Consider the following 21697-nt stretch of genomic DNA (forward strand, 5'->3'; position numbering starts at 1 on the left):
GACCTACTTCTACTGCTCTGTCACGTTCCATTGTTTTCTTTTTTTGTGTTTATTCAAGACAATAGTGACAGCAATGAGCACTCTGACGCCACCTGTGCAGCTGGCCTGTCCAGACAACCAGCATCACATTGAATACATCCTCAACTTCGTCAACCAGAAGGATTTTGAGTTTCCGCTTGTGAGTATTGCACCCCAGTTCCCCCACAATCATAAACATCGTTTTCCGTTTGGACAGACTGATGAGTGAGAAGAAGTCGGTGGAGCCTCCATCGATTTGTTCTGACTTTATGGACTGTATTGGCTTATTTCAACAATGATTCTATATATATATATTTATATATATATATATATATATATATATATATATATATACTGATATATATATACTGATATATATATACTGATATATATATATATATATATATATATATATATATATATATATATATATATATCAGTATATATATATATATATATATATATATATATATATATATATAATGTGTGTGTGTGTATGTATATATATATGTGTATATATGTGTGTGTATATATATATGTATATATATATTGACTGATCTGCTCTTACCGCAGTCCTGTCAGCTATCTAAGGACAACTAACAGTCCTGACCGACTCTCCGTTTAAAGGGTTAAGACGTCCCGTTAGTCCAGCACAGCTCTAACGCTGTATCGCCGGGCAACGAACATCTGCGTAAGTTGGTGTCGAAGAAGATACGTTCTGGTGCTCACTGCCTTAAGTTTTTAAGCGTCTATCCATCTTACTTTAATCCGCCGACTCGTCGAGTAACCGCTGAGACGAGACGGTAGAAAAAACACGCAAATTATATATGGCAGCTCCTCTTCTAAAAGATCATTTGCACTTGTTAAGACCAGAATAGGGTTTAGCAGTCTTATACGACCACTCGGATACGTTTGTTTTAACTTCAACCAACTCTGAGTAACTAAACTTCATTCAAGAATGGCACTGCCGATGTAAGGGCAACATCATTACTTCACTTACAGAAGGCTAGGAGGATCTCTAATTTTGGTTTTTAAGAATGACTGAGATAGAATAAAGAATGAAATTTTGAGGTATTAGCGAAAGCAAAGCAAATAATTTTTTACAGTATCAAAAAGTACATGGCTGGGCCTACCATGCCCCCTTAATACATAAAACACAAAAACACATTCAATACATTTTGTCTTTCAGCTAATAAATGATTAAGATAAAATTTCGTCCAAGGCTATGAAAAACCATGCACAAAAACAGTATAATGAAATAAAGAATTTAAAACATAATGAAAAGAGTGTAAAGTTTCTAAAAGGTCTAATACCAATATTGGAAGAGAATCAAAGTGATCAGTTTCAATTCTCCTAAATTACGAATTAATGACATTATTAGTTGGGCTATCGGATGGATTTAGAATTTAGAATGGCTTCCTTACCGGTTTGCGTGAAATCCTCCGAGGGCTAACAACGTCGCAAGAATTTAAAAAGTGTCCAATTCTGAGAGTGACAGAGTCCTACTCTGACTTGGTGGTTTACACTCGAAGCCTGGAGAAGGTCCTCACACTCTTGGCAGGCAAAGGCAAAAAAGGAAGTCACAAGTCTTGGGTGGTGGCCTTTTTATAGGACCCTAACCCCATGACTTGATATACACATAATGAAACCAGAAGTTTCACTATGACACTTTGAACACTTTTAAACAAATATGACTAAATCCCAACAAAAGGTCTTATCGGTAGCCCTTCCAGTAAATTTGGACATATATGGTCATTTGTCCCTGTTCGGAATGCTGACCTGACCGTTCAGTGTTTGATTTGGTCAATTAGTAACTTTCCACTTGAACATACTTGAACATTCCAATAAATGATTCAATCATATCTTGATTAAAGGTACAGTTCAAATCAGGCAAAAATGGCAATAACATGAAATACACCTGAACATTCCAGTAAATGATTCAACCATATCTTGATCAAAGATGCAGTTCAAATCAGGCCAGAATGGCAATAACAAGTTGCATAGTTCAAATCAGGCTAAAAAGGCAATAACATCATATGTGCACATTTACGAAATAAATATGAACATAGGTCTTAACACTTGTGATCAATTGACACTTTTTCCAATGGCAGTTACAGAGTAATATTGAGCATGACTTATTGCTAAAAGCTTGCTTTGATCTTATGGCCTCACAATGTGTCTTCATTGTGAGTTGACTTCATGGACTTCTTTAATGTTGGTTGTCTTCAGAGATGATTTGGTGTCTGCTGTTGTTTTACTTGAACAAATTGTTATTGTTTGTTTTATTCCAGTCGAGGTCAATTCTGACTGGTATCTTATGCCAATAATTTACACGGTAATTTTACATCAATTTGGCTCAATGTTACATCAACATGGCGCATTATTCCATCACCTTGCTGCACTACCTGCGTTCACCACCATGTGTCGCCATTGCCCTCATCACATTACCTGACACATATATATATACATATATATATATATATATATATATATATGTACAGCCTTTGCCTATAGGCTGGACAGCAGGGCAACTGGGTAAGTTTTGTTTTGACGCGTGCGTCAATCAAATAATTTCAATAGTCTCTTTGCGTTGCGTTGGATATGCCAATCCGTTTATTTCGTCCACATTCCTTTTCGTTCAATATCGTGATAAAACAATAATTCGGGTTACAAACCAAACTTAAAGACCACTCACGTTCGCACGTTCGCACGTTCGCACGTTCGCACGGTCGAAAACTGTTTGCCCCTTGCCCTGTCGCACCTGACTGCAATCACCAACTGGCACGTATTTATGTAACCATGGCAACCATGGTTCCACCCACCATAGATTGGCATGTCTTCAGACAATTTGTTTAACTTTCTTAATATAAACAAATTAGAATATACAAAAAGCTTTTTGGCTCCAACACACCGGCCCCTAATTGAGAACGGCAGGAGACCGTGAACAATTCAAACCAATATTAACATAAATGGAGCCAACAAGTCATGTAAACGAAAACAAAACAAACCTCTTAGAAGCTTAAGTGTCTGCTTCTTGAATCAAGCAAAGCTTAGTTATTGGTCTGTCCAGTGTGCTGGTTTTTGTTTTAACTCGTGCAGAACGCACTAGTCCCTTCTTGTCAGCATAGATCTCTAAGACCCTTCCCAGCAGCCAGGATCCACGTGGGGCTGTTGCATCCGCGATCAATACAATGTCCCCCTGCTGGCCAATGGTGTTGTCATCAGACAGCTTCTTTCCAGTATCAAGCACAGACTTAATTGCCGGCTCATGGGCTCCCAATTCAGCCTCAAGCCTCTTGCGTTTCTTCCTCAGATTCTGCACTCCAGTCAAATCACGCCCATAGTCTTCTGAACTTACAAGCAACTTCTTCTCTTTGATCCAAGACTCTTCATCATCTAAGTCCCTGAAGAACTGATGTAGACGGTGAGACTCATTCAGCTTCGCGTGGCGGCTGGCTGCCATGCTCTTTATTTTGTTGAAACGACCATTAACAGCACCACGCTTGTCCTTCACTTGAGAGGTATCAAAGGCGTTGCTTGCCATCAGACTGTCAGCCTGTCCATTTAAATCTTCCAGACGATCTTCATGGGCTGAAATATCAGCCTCCAGCAACTGATGTTTTTTCAACAGGTTGTTGACTGAGGCCAGATCTTTCCCATAGTCCTCTGAAGCAAGAAGTGCTTCCACCTCAGAGAGCCAAAAATCAAAGTCTTTGATGCCAGTGTTAAAGTTCTGTTGCTTATTGGCTTCTTTGAGTTTTTGGCTCTTTTCAGCAGATTTGTTGACGAGAAATTGCCACTGTTCACCCAGCGCACCAAGGCGTACCTTAACTGCATCTTCACTGCCAGCACAGGCACCTCTCTGGATGAGTGTGTTACCAGTATCTATGACGCCACGGATTCGATCAGCATTGGCATGGAGCTCCGCCTCAAATGCTTGGTGCTTCTGATGTTTACTCAGAAGCTTGGATAGCTGAATGTTGGTAGGGTCCTTGTAGGACTCATCAGAAGCAGTCTGCAGTTTCTCACTGATCCAAGCTTCTATTTCATCCACATCTCGGCTGCATTGCTGCAGGGTCTGGGATTCACCAAGTTTTGAGCGCTTTTCAATCATCTGGGTCTTCAGCCGACGCCACCTGTCAAGAACTTCATTGCGTCGACTGCAGATCTCAGATTTGGCATAATGGTCCGCTCCTATGAGTTGATTGGCAAAGGATTGGAGAGCAGCAATTTTCTCTTCCTGCACATTAATGGCTTTATCAAAGTCTTCATGTTTTTTGATTAGTGCCTCAACACTATCAAGGGAGTCTCCCTTGTCGTCACTTGCAAGAAAGGCTTCACGAGCTGCCATCCAATTCTCAGCTTGTTCACAGTCTCTGCTAAAGAGCTGGAACCCCAAGCATTGGTCCAGCATCATGCGGCGCTGTACCCAGGCCTTTTCCAGGTCAGCCCGCTCCATTTCTAAAGTTTCCAATCTTTGCTTGATCTCGGGAGTCGCATAATGTCCTTGCACCAAAAGCTGGTGCCCGAATTGCTCCAAAGCCTGGAATGTACCAAGACGAGCATCTATTTCTGTGCGATGTTCCTGATGTCTTTCTAGAAGTGCTTCCGCTCCAGTCACATCTTTGGCTAGCTCCTCAGAGGACACCAGTCCTCGGATACCATTAACCCAGGACACGAGGTCTCTGAAATCAGATAGAAAGCGCTGCAGGTCATGTGAATTTCCCAGCTTGTCTTTGCGCTGATCAGCACGTCTAACAAGGCTGCTCCAGGCAGAGTTGAGCTCAGTACATTTCTCTTGAATGTCATCCACTGCTTCTGGGTGGGACTGTATGAGACGTTGTGCGGTTTCCCCAAGAGAGTTCACATTGTCACCTAGGGGTGCCAGGTCTCTTTCAAAGCCCTCATGCTTGCGCTGCAAAGCCTGAACACTTGCCAAATCATGACCGTAGTTGTCGGTGTTGAGAGCCTGGGTTTTTTTCTCAATCCATTCTTTAGTTTCATCAGCATCTCTGTGGAATTTCTTATCTCTCCCAAACCTCCTCTTCAATCCAAATATGCGTTGCCTAGCAACACACCGATTGTTTGGCAGACAGACTTCCTTTTTTCTGAAAGGGAGTTCCAGGGTGTAATGTCCATCTTGAAGTTTACAAGAATCAGTCATGATTTTCATGAACTTCTTATCATCCTGTGACATTTCCTCTTTGTCCTCCGATGTCGTTTCATTAAAATCATGGTTGTACTGATTGTGCAGCAATTCCTCCAAATGTGTTATGGAGGTCCTGTTGACAGTAACGCACTCAGCCTGCTCACTGTAGCCGGAAAGGGGACCATTAACAACCCACCCCAATAGGGTCTTAATGGCATATGGCCCATTACCACGACTGTTCACAACTTCCCACGGTTCAAGTAGTTTAGAGGCATTGGTACCAATCAATAGCTCAACATCAGCTTGAATGCGTGGAAGAACCACCCCATTTAAATATGGCCACTTAGCCAGCTCCTCTTCTTTAATGATGTTACTGGTTGTAACAGGCATTTTCTTTTGAGTGTAGACCTTGGGCAGGTCAAAGAACTCTTCTCCAGTGAGGCTTGAGATTTCTAAATCGGTCAACATGTAACTGGATACAGATGCCTTTGGGCCCATGGTTAGAAGGCTGATTTTGGCTTTTCTTCCATTCAAATTCAACTTCCTCATGAGGGCTTCTGAACAAAAGGTATCTGTGCTGCCGGGATCGAGGAATGCATAGGTTTTAATTACTTTATGTCCCTTGCTGGACTTCACCTGCACAGGTAGGATTGACAAAACGCCATTACTGTCACCGGCCCCTGTTTGTCCACAAGTTTGCAAGGAGACCTGTGCGTTGCTCACTGCAGGCTTATTTGGCTGACTTGCGTTGCTTGACCTCTGCTTTTGGTCAAAGTAAATATGAAGAATACTGGGATGCTTTTTATTGCACACCTTGCAAATCAAACGGTCAGCACAATATTTGCTTAAATGGCCTTTGCGAAGGCAGCCAAAACAGACTCCATTTTGTTTTATAAAAGCAAGTTTGTCTCTGTGTGACTTCTTCTCCATTGTTGGACACTGATCCAGAGTGTGGTCTTTAGAACAGCATATACAAGAGGCGGTGTTGTGAGCAGTATTACTTGGCTTGGGACTAGGTGGAAATCTTGCTTGCTCTTCTTCAGGCGGAGGGGTTTCGATAGTAGTTGCAAAGCTGTCTCCTTTAAACCTGGGTTTGCCTTGGGACTTCAATTTGTTCATTGGCTTTCCTGTGCCCGGTGTGTTATTCTGAATGTCACCAAAGACTGGATCTGATATTATCTTTACCTGGCGCTCTATAAAGGTGACTATGTCTGTGAACTGGGGTCTGCGGTAGTGTCTTTCCATTATGCCGCATGCAGAGACTCTCCAAATCTCTCTTAGCTTATATGGAAGCTTTGAAATGATGACTTTCATGTTGGCTGGCATGTCAAGTTCTCTCATATACTGTACCGTTTCCATGGCATTACAACACTGACGAAGGAAGAGTGAATATGCTCGAAGGGATTTTGGATCCTCAGATTTCAGCAGCGGCCAGTTGTGCACCTTCTCCATATATGCTGCTGTAATTTTATATTCATCTCCAAAGTTTTGGTCAAGAAGATATTTTGCCATGTCATACCCTCTGTCTGGTGCCATGTGTTGACAGCTCCGTACAAGCTCGTTCGGCTGACCCTTGGTGTACCTCTCCAGATAGTACAGACAATCCCCTTTGTTGCTTGCGTTTCTCTCAACGCAATGTACAAAGGCTCTAACAAAGGTTCTATATTGTAGAGGATCCCCATCAAAACATGGTATCTCCCTGGGTGGCAGTAAATGAGAGGTTTGCTGTTCCATTAGCATGGCTGTGATTTCATTTTGTTTTTGGAGCAAGTTGCACACCGTTGAAGTGTCATTGAATTGAGAAGCATTTTGTTCCACAGGGGGGTTCCTGTGGGTGGTATGGCCAATGTCCCATGCTGCATTCATAGGCATGTGTGATTGTGAAAAGGGTGGTGGTTGTACACGTCGGGGTGGTGGTTTTGTTTGAATATACGTTTGCTGCTGTGGTGGTTGTGAAATAAGTCCTTGCTGCTGTTGTATAGGAGGCGGTTGTTGTTGTACATAGGATTGTGCAGATTGTTGTCGGGGTGGCTGCGGTTGGATAGGTTGTGTGACTGGTTCATGTTTTCTGGCTAGGGTGTGTTGTGCCACCGAAGGTTCTTTTGGTCTTGCACCTTTCCTAAAGTAGGAGTCCATTCCATCAGATGGTGCTTGTGAGAGGGTTTGGTGAGTGGGAGATTGTAGCACTGATATTTTGGCATTGGCAGCAGCCAGTTCTGCCTCCAGCTCCAATGTTTCCTTTTTCTTTCGCAGCATTTCCTCCATCTCCTCAAGCGCATGCTTCTCCTTTAATGCTGCTGCACGAATTACAAGGGCAGCTCTGTCTGCCTCTACCTGCTTGCGAGCTCGCAACGAAGAGGTGCTGGACCTACTCGCTTCACTCCAGGTGTGACCTTTAGTGGATTTTGTGCTTTCAACATTAGAGATGCTGTCGTTGGAATTGATTTCATTTTCCACATCATCGCCACTTTGCACAGCTTGGGTCCTTTTTGTCCAATCATTGACCTCCTCAATAAATTGATCGATATTGATCATTTTGGCCTTGAACCAAATGTCATGTTTGTATTGTTCTTCTTGAGGTATTAGTGGTAGAAGAGCACACTGTGCCTCTCTGGCACCTTTGCATAGGTCAAGATATTTCACAAGTGCACTTTGAACCTCCTGTTTGCATCCTCCATTTTCCATTAATTCTCCAATTGTTTTCTGCATGTTGGATGCCCTTTTTAATTTAGAATTTCTCTCCTTTTGCAATGAATCAATTTTCTCCATTAAGGCCCTTGGTGTTAGTTTCACCTTGCGTTTGGAGCCAACCTGTGACCCAACTTGAGATTTAACCTGTGAAATTTCACTGCGAGCACTTTGACCTGTGGTGGTCACATTAGACCGTTTTTCACCCTCTGAAGGTTCATCCATTATTTGCATTGCATCACCATTTGAGCGCATAACATGAGCAACACCTTTACCTGAATCCATTTTTGCAATACAAAACCCAACCAGCAGTGTGAAATGTAAAACAGTACCTTGTTATTTCAGTCAAACCCCACAGAAATTCATCACATTACAATCAAGACCTTGTAAAACGTAACGGAGATGATGCCATAAAACCACCAATGCATTGGATTTTACCAGAGCGCTCGTATTGACACCTTTTTTATCCTCAAAGTCCCCTATGTGTGCACACAGTATTTTAAATGGCCATATATTGTTAACCAGCTGGTAGCGCGCTACATACCTTTATGTGCACAGTGTACCTGTCCAAGTTTGGAAAAGTGCCCCAATGCAAAGTTCAAGCACCGGGCCGTTGTCCTGGTCGTGTGATGCGATGCGATGCGAGGTGGCTGGGCAGCGCGGCCGTCCGCTCACCGTGGATGTTCTGGCTGGCTGCCTTGCTGGTCCCAACGTTCGCGGTGCCTCCGCTGAGCCAAGCCAATGGCCCGCACGCCGTGTCTCCCCTGGCGTAGTCTTGTGGTCCGTCCAAGTTTCGCAACAACACAGCGAAACAGCACTTATTTGTCCTTTCATGCAACGATCGGATGCCGTCCAAACCGAGCAGCCGTCACGTTGCGTTTCCTCTCGGTTTCCAATATACTTTAAACTGGTAGTCCGTCTCAAACTAAGACTACAGTTTTCGACATTGTACAGCCTTTGCCTATAGGCTGGACAGCAGGGCAACTGGGTAAGTTTTGTTTTGACGCGTGCGTCAATCAAATAATTTCAATAGTCTCTTTGCGTTGCGTTGGATATGCCAATCCGTTTATTTCGTCCACATTCCTTTTCGTTCAATATCGTGATAAAACAATAATTCGGGTTACAAACCAAACTTAAAGACCACTCACGTTCGCACGTTCGCACGTTCGCACGGTCGAAAACTGTTTGCCCCTTGCCCTGTCGCACCTGACTGCAATCACCAACTGGCACGTATTTATGTAACCATGGCAACCATGGTTCCACCCACCATAGATTGGCATGTCTTCAGACAATTTGTTTAACTTTCTTAATATAAACAAATTAGAATATACAAAAAGCTTTTTGGCTCCAACAATATATATATATATATATATATATATACAGTCGGCCCCCGGCTTACGAACACCCTGATTTACGAACAATTCGCCTTACGAGCGTAAATCACAGAGATTTTTGTCCCCCACTTGCGAACAAACCATTCGCCTTACGAGCAATCCGGCCGTTGAGGATGTAAATTTGTTTCTCGCTTAACTGCGTCAACAAAATCAGCAGATGCGTCATCTATATCATCAGCAGATGCTTGTGGCAGTAGCGTGAACGCTATTGGTCTTACAACGTCACAGTGACTGTCTCACTCACGGTGTCTAAATATATTACCATTTAAGTGTAGTGTTTGTACAGCTAAAGGGAAAAACAGCTGACATGAAATTAAATGTGCCGATTGCAGGACAAAGAATTGTCATTGGTTTAAATGTGTTTTTTTTTTTTAATTAATTGTCAATACATTCCAACCGTTTAAAAAAAAAGTGCGAATAATTATCAGTCAGTCACGGAGATGCCAATATGCTATTGGTCGATTAAGGTCACCCGGTCTCACTCACGGAGATGCTATTGGCCAGCGTCACACGTCAGTCACAGAAATGCCGATATGCTATTGGCCGAACGCCTTTATCTAGCTTGATGGCACAGGATGGAAGGAAGGAGAGAAAATGAGTGAAAAACGGAAGGGAGGAATGTTGTGAAGACTTTGCAAACTTTATCTGTTAGACATAGCTTCTAAAATTACTTGTAGTGATAAAGGAAGAAGTAAGAGGATGATGTTTTAGCATCTCCGTGACTTACACCTTGACTGAAAGAGTCACTGTGACATTGTAAGACCAATAGCATATCTGCTTCGCCGTATAGACTTTGAGCGTTGGTCTCTGTTCCCCTACGCTTCCACCCAGCTCAAGTCACGTCAATCCAAAGCTAAAAGTCATTTTTCCTTTGTATTTGCTAATTAATGCAACTGTACAGTAGATTATGTCACTCAATCTCAATATATGTGTATAGTCATGATGTTTATACCTAAGGCTTTTGCGCGCGTTGCACGCATACACAAATTAACATGGGTTTGGATTGCCCGTTATACGAACAGTTCGAGATACGAGCGTAGCCGCTGAACGGATTAAGTTCGTAACCCGGGGGCCCACTGTATATATATGTGGATACAGTGATCCCCCCTACTTCGCGGTTAATGGGGGCTGTCAACCCCTCGCGAAGTCTGAAACCCGTAGTGTATCAGTTCCTAGATTTCTATGTATGCCCCAATATAGCCGCAGTAACCCTAAACAATCCTCTTGCGTGTTTTTTTTTTTCCTTTCTCCTATTATTTAACATTACATTATCCTCATTAACATTATTGTATATTCATTATATAACTAATATTATTTAGTTTGTTGAGAATTTGTTCTCAGGACTGGTTATCTGCACCAAGACTCCGGTGAAAGTGTACGCAAGTCATCACGTTGAACTTCACATTTTTTTGGCTCATGTATGGTGTATCATGTAGTATCTGTTGAATAATAAATCAACAACAATGTTAAAGTCAGTCAATTAACATGTAAACTCTTGGCGATCTTTAATCTATGAATTTCCTGTATTTTTAGCCGACATTAGCGGGTTAGCAACAACTAACATCAACTACTAACTATAAAGTGCAACCTCTACACAAACGAACACATAAACAAAATAAACACTCATCGCTTTCTAAACATAGGCAGTAGCGTGCATTATCAACATAAATGATGATAAACTATAAATATGAGCTTATGTTGTCATTCACGTTGTCATTGGGTGAAATAAAAGCAATACAAACCAACAACAATACATCGCAAGTCTAACACAAAAAAGAAAATCATGGAGGTGTAACCACAGAGGGAACAAGGAAATGCCTCAAAGAGTGGCAACAAGTGTGGCATCACGTGGCAACAGCCACAGAGGGAACAAGGAAATGCCTCGAAAGAGTGGCAACTGTTGGCACAAAGTGTGGTATCATGTGGCATCTGCCGCAAGCATGCCACTGCCACAAAAAGAGCCAGCTGTTAGTTAGTTTTTCCCTCTATACAAACAAGGAAAGGTCATCCTAACTTAGGCCTTTGTTTTACGCCACCTCTGCAGGAGTTTTACGAGCATGCCAAAACACTGTGGGAGGACGAGGGCGTCAAGTTGTGCTTTGAGAGGTCCAATGAGTACCAGCTCATCGACTGTGCACAATAGTAAGTAACCCAACGTGAACAAAAAAAATTGGCACACTTTTGACTTTTAGTAAAACAACCTATTGAATTATTTTTTGTTTGATTTAGAATGTGGTCTGCTCGGGAGGTGGACAGAGTAAGAATTTCACCATGTGTTTTCGTGCTATACATGTGACAATAAATCTCTTTGAAAAAAAAGCTTAACATCATCAGTGTCTTGAGAACCTTTCAAACGTCACTTGTATCGGTTGACAAAGTAGTAATCAACAAAAAGTGTTCTCTTTTGGATCAAAGAAGAGATCCGTTATCAAAACGAAATAACGTAATTATTAATAAATATTTGTCCACAGAAAAATATTAGACATGAATCGTACTCAGGGATTACAGTAGAAATCTGTTCCAAAAATAAATCATTACCTTAATTATTAATTAATACATTGAACCCTCGTTTATCGCGGTAGATACCTTCTGAAGCCAGCCGCTGTAGCTGAAAATCCGCGAAGTAGTGCCCCCACTTGTCACATTTAAAAAATTTAAAAAAAAATTGAATGTTTTCAGTCTTCATGCGATAAAAATTAAGACAAATATTACTGCAGTACACATATTTACTTAAATCTTAAATTATTAAACCAAAAAAAAATTTTTTCAGTCTTCATGCTATACGTATTATTTAAGACAAATATTACTGCAGCACACATATTTCCTCAAATCTTAAATTATTAAACCTTACACTGCACAGTCGTAAATTTGTTGAAAGGGGGGGGGGGGGGGGGGGGGGGGTTCTTGGCTGCGCACCTCATCCACAAAGCAGCTCAGATCAAAGGTTGGACACTCATATGGCTCAATAATGTGTATTAGGTCCCGAGCAGCTACCGCTGCGAGAGCCCTCTTGTTTTTCTCTGGAATATTATTAGGGCCCGAGTAGCTACCGATGCGAGAGCCCTCTTGTTTTTCTCCGGATTATTATTATTATTATTAGGGCCCGAGCAGCTACCGCTGCGAGAGCCCTCTTGTTTTTCTCCGGATTATTATTATTATTATTAGGGCCCGAGCAGCTACCGCTGCGAGAGCCCTCTTGTTTTTCTCCGGATTATTATTATTATTATTATTATTAGGGCCCGAGCAGCTAACGCTACGAGAGCCCTCTTGTTTTTCTCTGTATTATTATTATTATTATTAGGGCCCAAGCAGCTACCGCTGCGAGAGCCCTCTTGTTTTTCTCCAGATTATTATTATTAGGGCCCGAGCAGCTACCGCTGCGAGAGCCCTCTTGTTTTTCTCCGGATTATTATTATTATTATTATTATTAGGGCCCGAGCAGCTACCGCTGCGAGAGCCCTCTTGTTTTTCTCCGGATTATTAGGGCCCGAGCAGCTACCGCTGCGAGAGCCCTCTTGTTTTTCTCCAGATTATTATTAGGGCCCGAGCAGCTACCGCTGCGAGAGCCCTCTTGTTTTTCTCCAGATTATTATTCTTATTATTAGGGCCCGAGCAGCTACCGCTGTGAGAGCCCTCTTGTTTTTCTCCGGATTATTAGGGCCCGAGCAGCTACCGCTGCGAGAGCCCTCTTGTTTTTCTCCAGATTATTATTCTTATTATTATTATTATTAGGGCCCGAGCAGCTACCGCTGCGAGAGCCCTCTTGTTTTTCTCCGGATTATTATTATTATTATTATTATTAGGGCCCGAGCAGCTACCGCTGCGAGAGCCCTCTTGTTTTTCTCCGGATTATTATTAGGGCCCGAGCAGCTACCGCTGCAAGAGCCCTCTTGTTTTTCTCCAGATTATTATTCTTATTATTAGGGCCCGAGCAGCTACCGCTGCGAGAGCCCTCTTGTTTTTCTCCAGATTATTATTATTATTATTATTAGGGCCCGAGCAGCTACCGCTGCGAGAGCCCTCTTGTTTTTCTCCGGATTATTATTATTATTAGGGCCCGAGCAGCTACCGCTGCGAGAGCCCTCTTGTTTTTCTCCAGATTATTATTATTATTATTATTATTATTATTTACTGTGCAGCGCTTTTCCATTTTTGAGGGCCTAAACATGCACGAAAAGTCACCAAAATTTGCACATTTGTCGGGCCCGGTTAAAAATTTGATATTTTTGTGTTTACCAAAACAAATTTTTGTGATGATCCGCCATCAAATATGTTGGGGGCGGGGCTTCATATTATGCCTTTGATGATTACTTTGCCACATGTGAAACAAACCTTTATAACTCAGCTTTACAAGCTTAGAAAAATCTGGAACTTCACATACACATGAAGACTTAAGCCCTTAACACAAGTGTTTAAAAAATTCTTCAATTGCTTATAAGGCCATCTAGTGGCAAACAAAAATGTCAGTCTGATGTCTGGCCAAAACGAACAAAGTTGCTGTGTTTGGTCCCAGATGGTCTTATCTTTTCTAAACTTCATATATTTGATGGGTTTCCAATGCGGAATACACCTATCAACGTATTTTTTGTTATAGTGCGAGCGCCACCTAGTGGCAGCCAAAAATATAGCATTTTTTAAACGTTTTTATGTGTTTAGCTGAGCCCTTTGATGTAATATCGCTGAAATTAAGTCGGCAAAGCCTCTAGACAGCTCCGCTGACCTCCACCAAATTTTACGAAGTTTCGATAATGGGCGTGGCCTCTACGACCATTTTCATTCCGAAGCTTTATCTGTCCAGTAAAAGTTGCTGTAATTTGACCCAGATGATCTGATCTTCTCACAATTTCACACATTGGATGAAAATATTCTCCTGAACATATCGACAAAAATATATTCCAGTTTACAGCTTCAAACCATCTGAAACTTTCCTGGGACTTTAAAAGTCATGCAATAATACAGCTATGTGATAAACTTTCAAATCATTTACAGCGCCACCCAGTGGCGGACAAAAATCTCATTTTTTATACCTTTATGTAATGTGAAATGCCTGTTTGACTAAATGACCTCAAAAATGGTCAGAAAAGCTATGACACATTGGAACATTAAACCTCTCAACTTTTATGACTTTTCATTAAAGGGCGTGGCCTCTATGCCAACTCAAAGTCCGATGTCTCGCGAAAACGGTAAAAGTTGCTGTAATTGGACCTAGACGATCTGATATTTTTAAAACTTCATATATGGGATGGGAGTCCAATGTGAAACACACCTACAAGCCTATTTTTTATCATAGTACGAGCGCCACCTAGTGGCAGCAAAAAATATAGCAAATCCTTAATGTTTTTATGTACTCTGCTGAGCCCCTTGAAGTGATATCCTTTAAATGTTTTCTGAAAAGCCAGTGGCCATGCCTTATGCCCTCCACAAATGAGTAGATGTTTCCACAGTGTGTGTGGCCTATACGGCATTGAAAGTCACAAAACTGTAACAATAAAAGCTGCAGTAACTCCAACCACATTGTCCCACCTTCTTGCCCTCCACAAATCAGTACGATGTTTCGACAGTGGGTGTGGCCTATATGGCATTATAAGACACAAAATTGGAACAATAAAAGCTGCAGTAACTCCACCCACATTGTCCCACCTTGTTTAAATTTTACATATTTGGTAAGAGTCCTCTACTGAAGTCATCTACAACTACTTTTTCATCGTTCATAGTCCTTGTTCATACCCCGACCTGTTCATACCCCAACGTGCACAGGTCTGCGAGGGCCCTTTATAGCTGCTTGCAGCTCTAGTTATTATTAGGGCCCGAGCAGCTACCGCTGCGAGAGCCCTCTTGTTTTTCTCCGGATTATTATTCTTATTATTATTAGGGCCCGAGCAGCTACCGCTGCGAGAGCCCTCTTGTTTTTCTCCGGATTATTATTATTAGGGCCCGAGCAGCTACCGCTGCGAGAGCCCTCTTGTTTTTCTCCGGATTATTATTAGGGCCCGAGCAGCTACCGCTGCGAGAGCCCTCTTGTTTTTCTCCAGATTATTTAGGGCCCGAGCAGCTACCGCTGCGAGAGCCCTCTTGTTTTTCTCCAGATTATTATTATTATTATTATTATTATTATTATTATTATTATTATTATTATTATTTACTGTGCAGCGCTTTTCCATTTTTGAGGGCCTAAACATGCACGAAAAGTCACCAAAATTTGCACATTTGTCGGGCCCGGTGAAAAATTGGATATTTTTGTGTTTCCCAAAACAATGCAAAAACAATGGCTCTGCAGCGCCACCTAAGGTCGAAAAAGTGCACCTGGTCCCGGCCCGTTTGACCTAGAGCTACGAAAATTTTTAGGCATATGTAGGACCTAGAGACCTACAAAAAAGTCAGCGCGAGCCATGTGCTCAAATGTACAGAAAAAGAGTTATGAATTTTTGAATGTGCATTTTTGGCCCATTTTTGCACGTTTGCAGGTCCCAAACTGCTCCTTGTTTCTCCTAAACGCTTTACTCAATCACCTTCAAATTTGCTGTGGTCCATATTCACACGTAGGGGCACAAGTGGGCAAAATTTGGTGCAGATCTGCTGGCATATATGATAGGGGCGTGGCTTCAAATTATGTGTTCAATTTTTCCTTCGCCAAGAGGGACAAAAACCTTAATAACTTTGATGTACTAGCTTAAAAAAATCTAAAACTTCATAGACACATGGAAACTTATGTCTTTAACACCTTTCAAAAACGTTTTTTTAAATACCTACTAGCGCCGCCTAGTGGTTGATTAAAATGTCATTTTTTACACTTTCATGTATTGTGCTCAGTCTGTTTGAGTAAAACAAATGAAAATTGGTCAGAATATCAATAAGACATGGAATATTAAGGTTTTAAAATTTTACGACTTTTCGATAATGGGCGTAGTCTGCACGCCACCTCAAAGTCAGATGACTCGCCAAAACGAAAAAAGTGGCTGTAATTGGCCCCAAAATGGCCTTATGAGTGGAAAATAGCCTCTCACTCCCGGCCCGTTTGACCTAGAGCTCCAAAAATTTGTAGTCTTATGTAGGACCTCGAGCCCTACAAAAAAGTCAGCGCGGGCCATATGCTCAGATGTACAGAAAGAGAGTTATGAATTTTTGAATGTGCACTTTTGGCCCGTTTTTGCTCATTTGCAGGTCCCGAACTGCTCCTTTTTTCTCCCAAACGCTTGACCCGATCGACTTCAAATTTGCTGTGATGTTTTATCTGACTGTCAGGCACAATTGTTCAAATTTTCGGGATGATCCGCCATCAAATATGTTGGGGGCGGGCCTTCATATTATGCCTTTGATGATTACTTTGCCACATGTGAAACAAACCTTTATAACTCAGCTTTACAAGCTTAGAAAAATCTGAAACTTCACATACACATGAAGACTTAAGCCCTTAACACAAGTGTTTAAAAAAATCTTCAATTGCTTATAAGGCCATCTAGTGGTAAACAAAAATGTCAGTCTGATGTCTCGCCAAAACGAACAAAGTTGCTGTGTTTGGTCCCAGATGGTCTTATTTTTTCTAAACTTCATATATTTGATGGGTTTCCAATGCGGAATACACCTATCAACGTATTTTTTGTTATAGTGCGAGCGCCACCTAGTGGCAGCCAAAAATATAGCATTTTTTAAACGTTTTTATGTGTTTTGCTGAGCCCTTTGATGTAATATCGCTGAAATTAAGTCTGCAAAGCCTCTAGACAGCTCTGCTGACCTCCACCAAATTTTACGAAGTTTCGATAATGGGCGTGGTCTCTACGACCATTTTCATTCCGAAGCTTTATCTGTCCAGTAAAAGTTGCTGTAATTTGACCCAGATGATCTGATCTTCTCACAATTTCACACATTGGATGATAATATTCTTCTGAACATATCGACACAAATATATTCCAGTTTAAAGCTAGCGCCACCTAGTGGCTGCAAAAAATGTCATTAGTCGAAAGATTACAGTCAATCCTGTTTGGTTTGACCTACAGCTATGAAACTTTGTAGGCAAATGAAGGACTGCAAGACCTACAAAAAAGTCAATAGAAGTGATGTGCTAAGATGTACAGAAAAATTGTTATGAATTTTTTTAATGTGCAGTTTTGTCCCATTCTTAGACATTAGCTCGTCTCAAACTAGTGCCTTTTTCTCTTAAACGATTCACCCCATTACCTTCAACTTTGGCATGAATCATTATCCAACTGAGGGGCACACATAGGCCAAATATCGTGAAGATCTCTTGACATAAAAGATGGGGGCGGAGCTTCAAATTATGTTTAATATTTCCTTCGCCAAGAGTGACAAAAATATTATTAACTCAGCTATGACAGCTTCAAACCATCTGAAACTTTCCTGGGCCTTTAAAAGTAATGCAATAATACAGCTATGTGATAAACTTTCAAATCATTTACAGCGCCACCCAGTGGCGGACAAAAATCTCATTTTTTATACTTTTATGTACTCTGAAATGCCTGTTTGACTAAATGACCTCAAAAATGGTCAGAAAAGCTATGACACATTGGAACATTAAGGTTCTCAACTTTTATGACTTTTCATTAAAGGGCGTGCCCTCTATGCCAACTCAAAATCCGATGTCTCGCGAAAACGGTAAAAGTTGCTGTAATTGGACCTAGACGATCATATATTTTTAAAAATTCATATATGGGATGGGAGTCCAATGTGAAACACACCTACAGGCCTATTTTTTAATCATAGTACGAGCGCCACCTAGTGGCAGCAAAAAATATAGCAATTCCTTAATGTTTTTATGTACTCTGCTGAGCCCCTTGAAGTGACATCCCTTAAATGTTTTTTGAAAAGCCAGTGGCCATGCCTTATGCCCTCCGCAAATCAGTACGATGTTTCGACAGTGAATGTGGCCTATATCGCATTGAAAGTCACAAAATTGGAACAATAAAAGCTGCAGTAACTCCACCCACATTGTCCCACCTTGTCTAAATTTTACATATTTGGTAAGAGTCCTGCACTGAAGTCATCTACAACTACTTTTTCATCGTTCATAGTCCTTGTTCATACCCCGACCTGTTAATACCCCAACGTGCACAGGTCTGCGAGGGCCCTTTATAGCTGCTTGCAGCTCTAGTTATTCTTCTTATTAGGGCCCGAGCAGCTACCGCTGCGAGAGCCCTCTTGTTTTTCTCCAGATTATTATTATTATTATTATTATTATTTACTGTGCAGCGCTTTTCCATTTTTGAGGGCCTAAACATGCACGAAAAGTCACCAAAATTTGCACATTTGTCGGGCCCGGTGAAAAATTGGATATTTTTGTGTTTCCCAAAACAATGCAAAAAAAATGGCTCTGCAGCGCCACCTAAGGTCGAAAAAGTGCACCTGGTCCCGGCCCGTTTGACCTAGAGCTACGAAAATTTTTAGGCATATGTAGGACCTAGAGACCTACAAAAAAGTCAGCGTGAGCCATGTGCTCAGATGTACAGAAAAAGAGTTATGAATTTTTGAATGTGCATTTTTGGCCCATTTTTGCACGTTTGCAGGTCCCAAACTGCTCCTTGTTTCTCCTAAACGCTTTACTCAATCGCCTTCAAATTTGCTGTGGTCCATATTCACACATAGGGGCACAAGTGGGCAAAATTTGGTGCAGATCTGCTGACATATATGATAGGGGCGTGGCTTCAAATTATGTGTTCAATTTTTCCTTCGCCAAGAGGGACAAAAACCTTAATAACTTTGATGTACTAGCTTAAAAAAATCTAAAACTTCATAGACACATGGAAACTTATGTCTTTAACACCTTTAAAAAAAGTTTTTTAAAATACCTACTAGCGCCGTCTAGTGGTTGATTAAAATGTCATTTTTTACACTTTCATGTATTGTGCTCAGTCTGTTTGAGTAAAACAAATGCAAATTGGTCAGAATATCAATAAGACATGGAATATTAAGGTTTCAAAATTTTATGACTTTTCGATAATGGGCGTAGTCTGCACGCCACCTCAAAGTCAGATGACTCGCCAAAACGAAAAAAGTGGCTGTAATTGGCCCCAAAATGGCCTTATGAGTGGAAAATAGCCTCTCACTCCCGGCCCGTTTGACCTAGAGCTCCAAAAATTTGTAGCCTTATGTAGGACCTCGAGCCCTACAAAAAAGTCAGCGCAAGCCATGTGCTCAGATGTACACAAAGAGAGTTATGAATTTTTGAATGTGCACTTTTGGCCCGTTTTTGCTCATTTGCAGGTCCCGAACTGCTCTTTTTTATTCCCAAACGCTTGACCCGATCGACTTCAAATTTGCTGTGATGTTTTATCTGACTGTGAGGCACAATTGTTCGAATTTTTGTGATGATCCGCCATCAAATATGTTGGGGGCGGGGCTTCATATTATGCCTTTGATGATTACTTTGCCACATGTGAAACAAATCTTTATAACTCAGCTTTACAAGCTTAGAAAAATCTGAAACTTCACAGACACATGGAGACTCAAGCCCTTAACACAAGTGTTTAAAAAAATCTTCAATTGCTTATAAGGCCATCTAGTGGCAAACAAAAATGTCAGTCTGATGTCTCGCCAAAACGAACAAAGTTGCTGTGTTTGGTCCCAGATGGTCTTATCTTGTCTAAACTTCATATATTTGATGGCTTTCCAATGCGGAATACACCTATCAACGTATTTTTTGTTATAGTGCGAGCGCCACCTAATGGCAGCCAAAAATATAGCATTTTTTAAACGTTTTTATGTGTTTAGCTGAGCCCTTTGAAGTAATATCGCTGAAATTGAGTCTGAAAAGCCTCTAGACAGCCCTGCTGACCTCCACCAAATTTTACGCATTTTCGATAATGGGCGTGGCCTCTACGACCATTTTCATTCCGAAGCTTTATCTGTCCAGTAAAAGTTGTTGTAATTTGACCCAGATGATCTGATCTTCTCACAATTTCTCATATTGGATGAAAATATTCTCCTGAACATATCGACAAAAATATATTCCAGTTTTAAGCTAGCGCCACCTAGTGGCTGCAAAAAATGTAATTAGTCGAATGATTACAGTCAATCCTGTTTGGTTTGACCTACAGCTATGAAACTTTGTATGCCAATGAAGGACTGTAAGACCTACAAAAAAGTCAATAGAAGTGATGTGCAAGGATGTACAGAAAAATTGTTATGAATTTTTTTAATGTGCAGTTTTGTCCCATTCTTAGACATTAGCTGGTCTCAAACTAGTGCCTTTTTCTCTTAAACGATTCACCCCATTACCTTCAACTTTGGCATGAATCATTATCCAACTGAGGGGCACACATAGTCCAAATATCGTGAAGATCTCTTGACATAAAAGATGGGGGCGGAGCTTCAAATTATGTTTAATACTTCCTTCGCCAAGAGTGACAAAAATCTTAATAACTGAGCTATGACAGCTTCAAACCATCTGAAACTTTCCTGGGCCTTTAAAAGTCATGCAATAATACAGCTATGTGATAAGCTTTCAAATCATTTACAGCGCCACCCAGTGGCGGACAAAAATCTCATTTATTATACTTTTATGTACTGTGAAATGCCTGTTTGACTAAATGAACTCAAAAATGGTCAGAAAAGCTATGACACATTGAAACCTTAAGGTTCTCAACTTTTATGACTTTTCAATTAAGAGCGTGGCCTCTATGCCAACTCAAAATCCGATGTCTCGCGAAAACGGTAAAAGTTACTGTAATTGTACCTAGACGATCTGATATTTTTCAAACTTCGTATATGGGATGGGAGTCCAATGTGAAACACACCTACAAGCCTATTTTTTATCATAGTACGAGCGCCACCTAGTGGCAGCAAAAAACATAGCAAATCCTTAATGTTTTTATTTACTCTGCTGAGCCCCTTGAAGCGATATCCCTTAAATGTTTTCTGAAAAGCCAGTGGCCATGCCTTATGCCCTCCACAAATCAGTACGATGTTTCCACAGTGGGTGTGGCCTATATGGCATTGAAAGTAACAAAATTGGAACAATAAAAGCTGCAGTAACTCCACCCACATTGTCCCACCTTGTCTAAATTTTACATATTTGGTAAAAGTCCTGCACTGAAGTGATCTACAACAAATTTTTCATCATTCATAGTCCTTGTTCATACCCCGACCTGTTCATACCCCAACGTGCACAGGTCTGCGAGGGCCCTTTATAGCTGCTTGCAGCTCTAGTATTCTTATTATTATTATTTACTGTGCAGTGCTTTTCCATTTTTGAGGGCCTAAACATGCACGAAAAGTCACCAAAATTTGCACATTTGTCGGGCCCGGTGAAAAATTTGATATTTTTGTGTTTCCCAAAAAAAATGCAAAAAAAATGGCTCTGCAGCGCCACCTAAGGTCGAAAAAGTGCACCTGGTCCCGGCCCGTTTGACCTAGAGCTACGAAAATTTTTAGGCATATGTAGGACCTAGAGACCTACAAAAAAGTCAGCGCGAGCCATGTGCTCAGATGTACAGAA

General features: G+C 41.2%; 1 protein-coding gene across 4 annotated transcripts in view; it reads left to right on the forward strand.

Moving 5' to 3' along the window:
• Window positions 1-21697, forward strand: part of gnas (GNAS complex locus) — a 109830-nt gene that overhangs the window by 26193 nt on the left and 61940 nt on the right. For all 4 annotated transcript variants that reach the window (XM_088440905.1, XM_088440914.1, XM_088440925.1 and 1 more), the window contains 2 exons: window positions 59-178; window positions 11294-11391. In XM_088440905.1, coding sequence (XP_088297031.1) covers window positions 59-178; window positions 11294-11391 — 218 coding nt within the window. The remainder of the gene's footprint in view (window positions 1-58; window positions 179-11293; window positions 11392-21697) is intronic.

This window comes from Hippichthys cyanospilos, chromosome 2, assembly GCF_059441005.1.
Source record: "Hippichthys cyanospilos isolate Australia breed blue-spotted pipefish chromosome 2, RoL_Hcya_1.0, whole genome shotgun sequence".
NCBI classification, from domain to species: domain Eukaryota; kingdom Metazoa; phylum Chordata; class Actinopteri; order Syngnathiformes; family Syngnathidae; genus Hippichthys; species Hippichthys cyanospilos.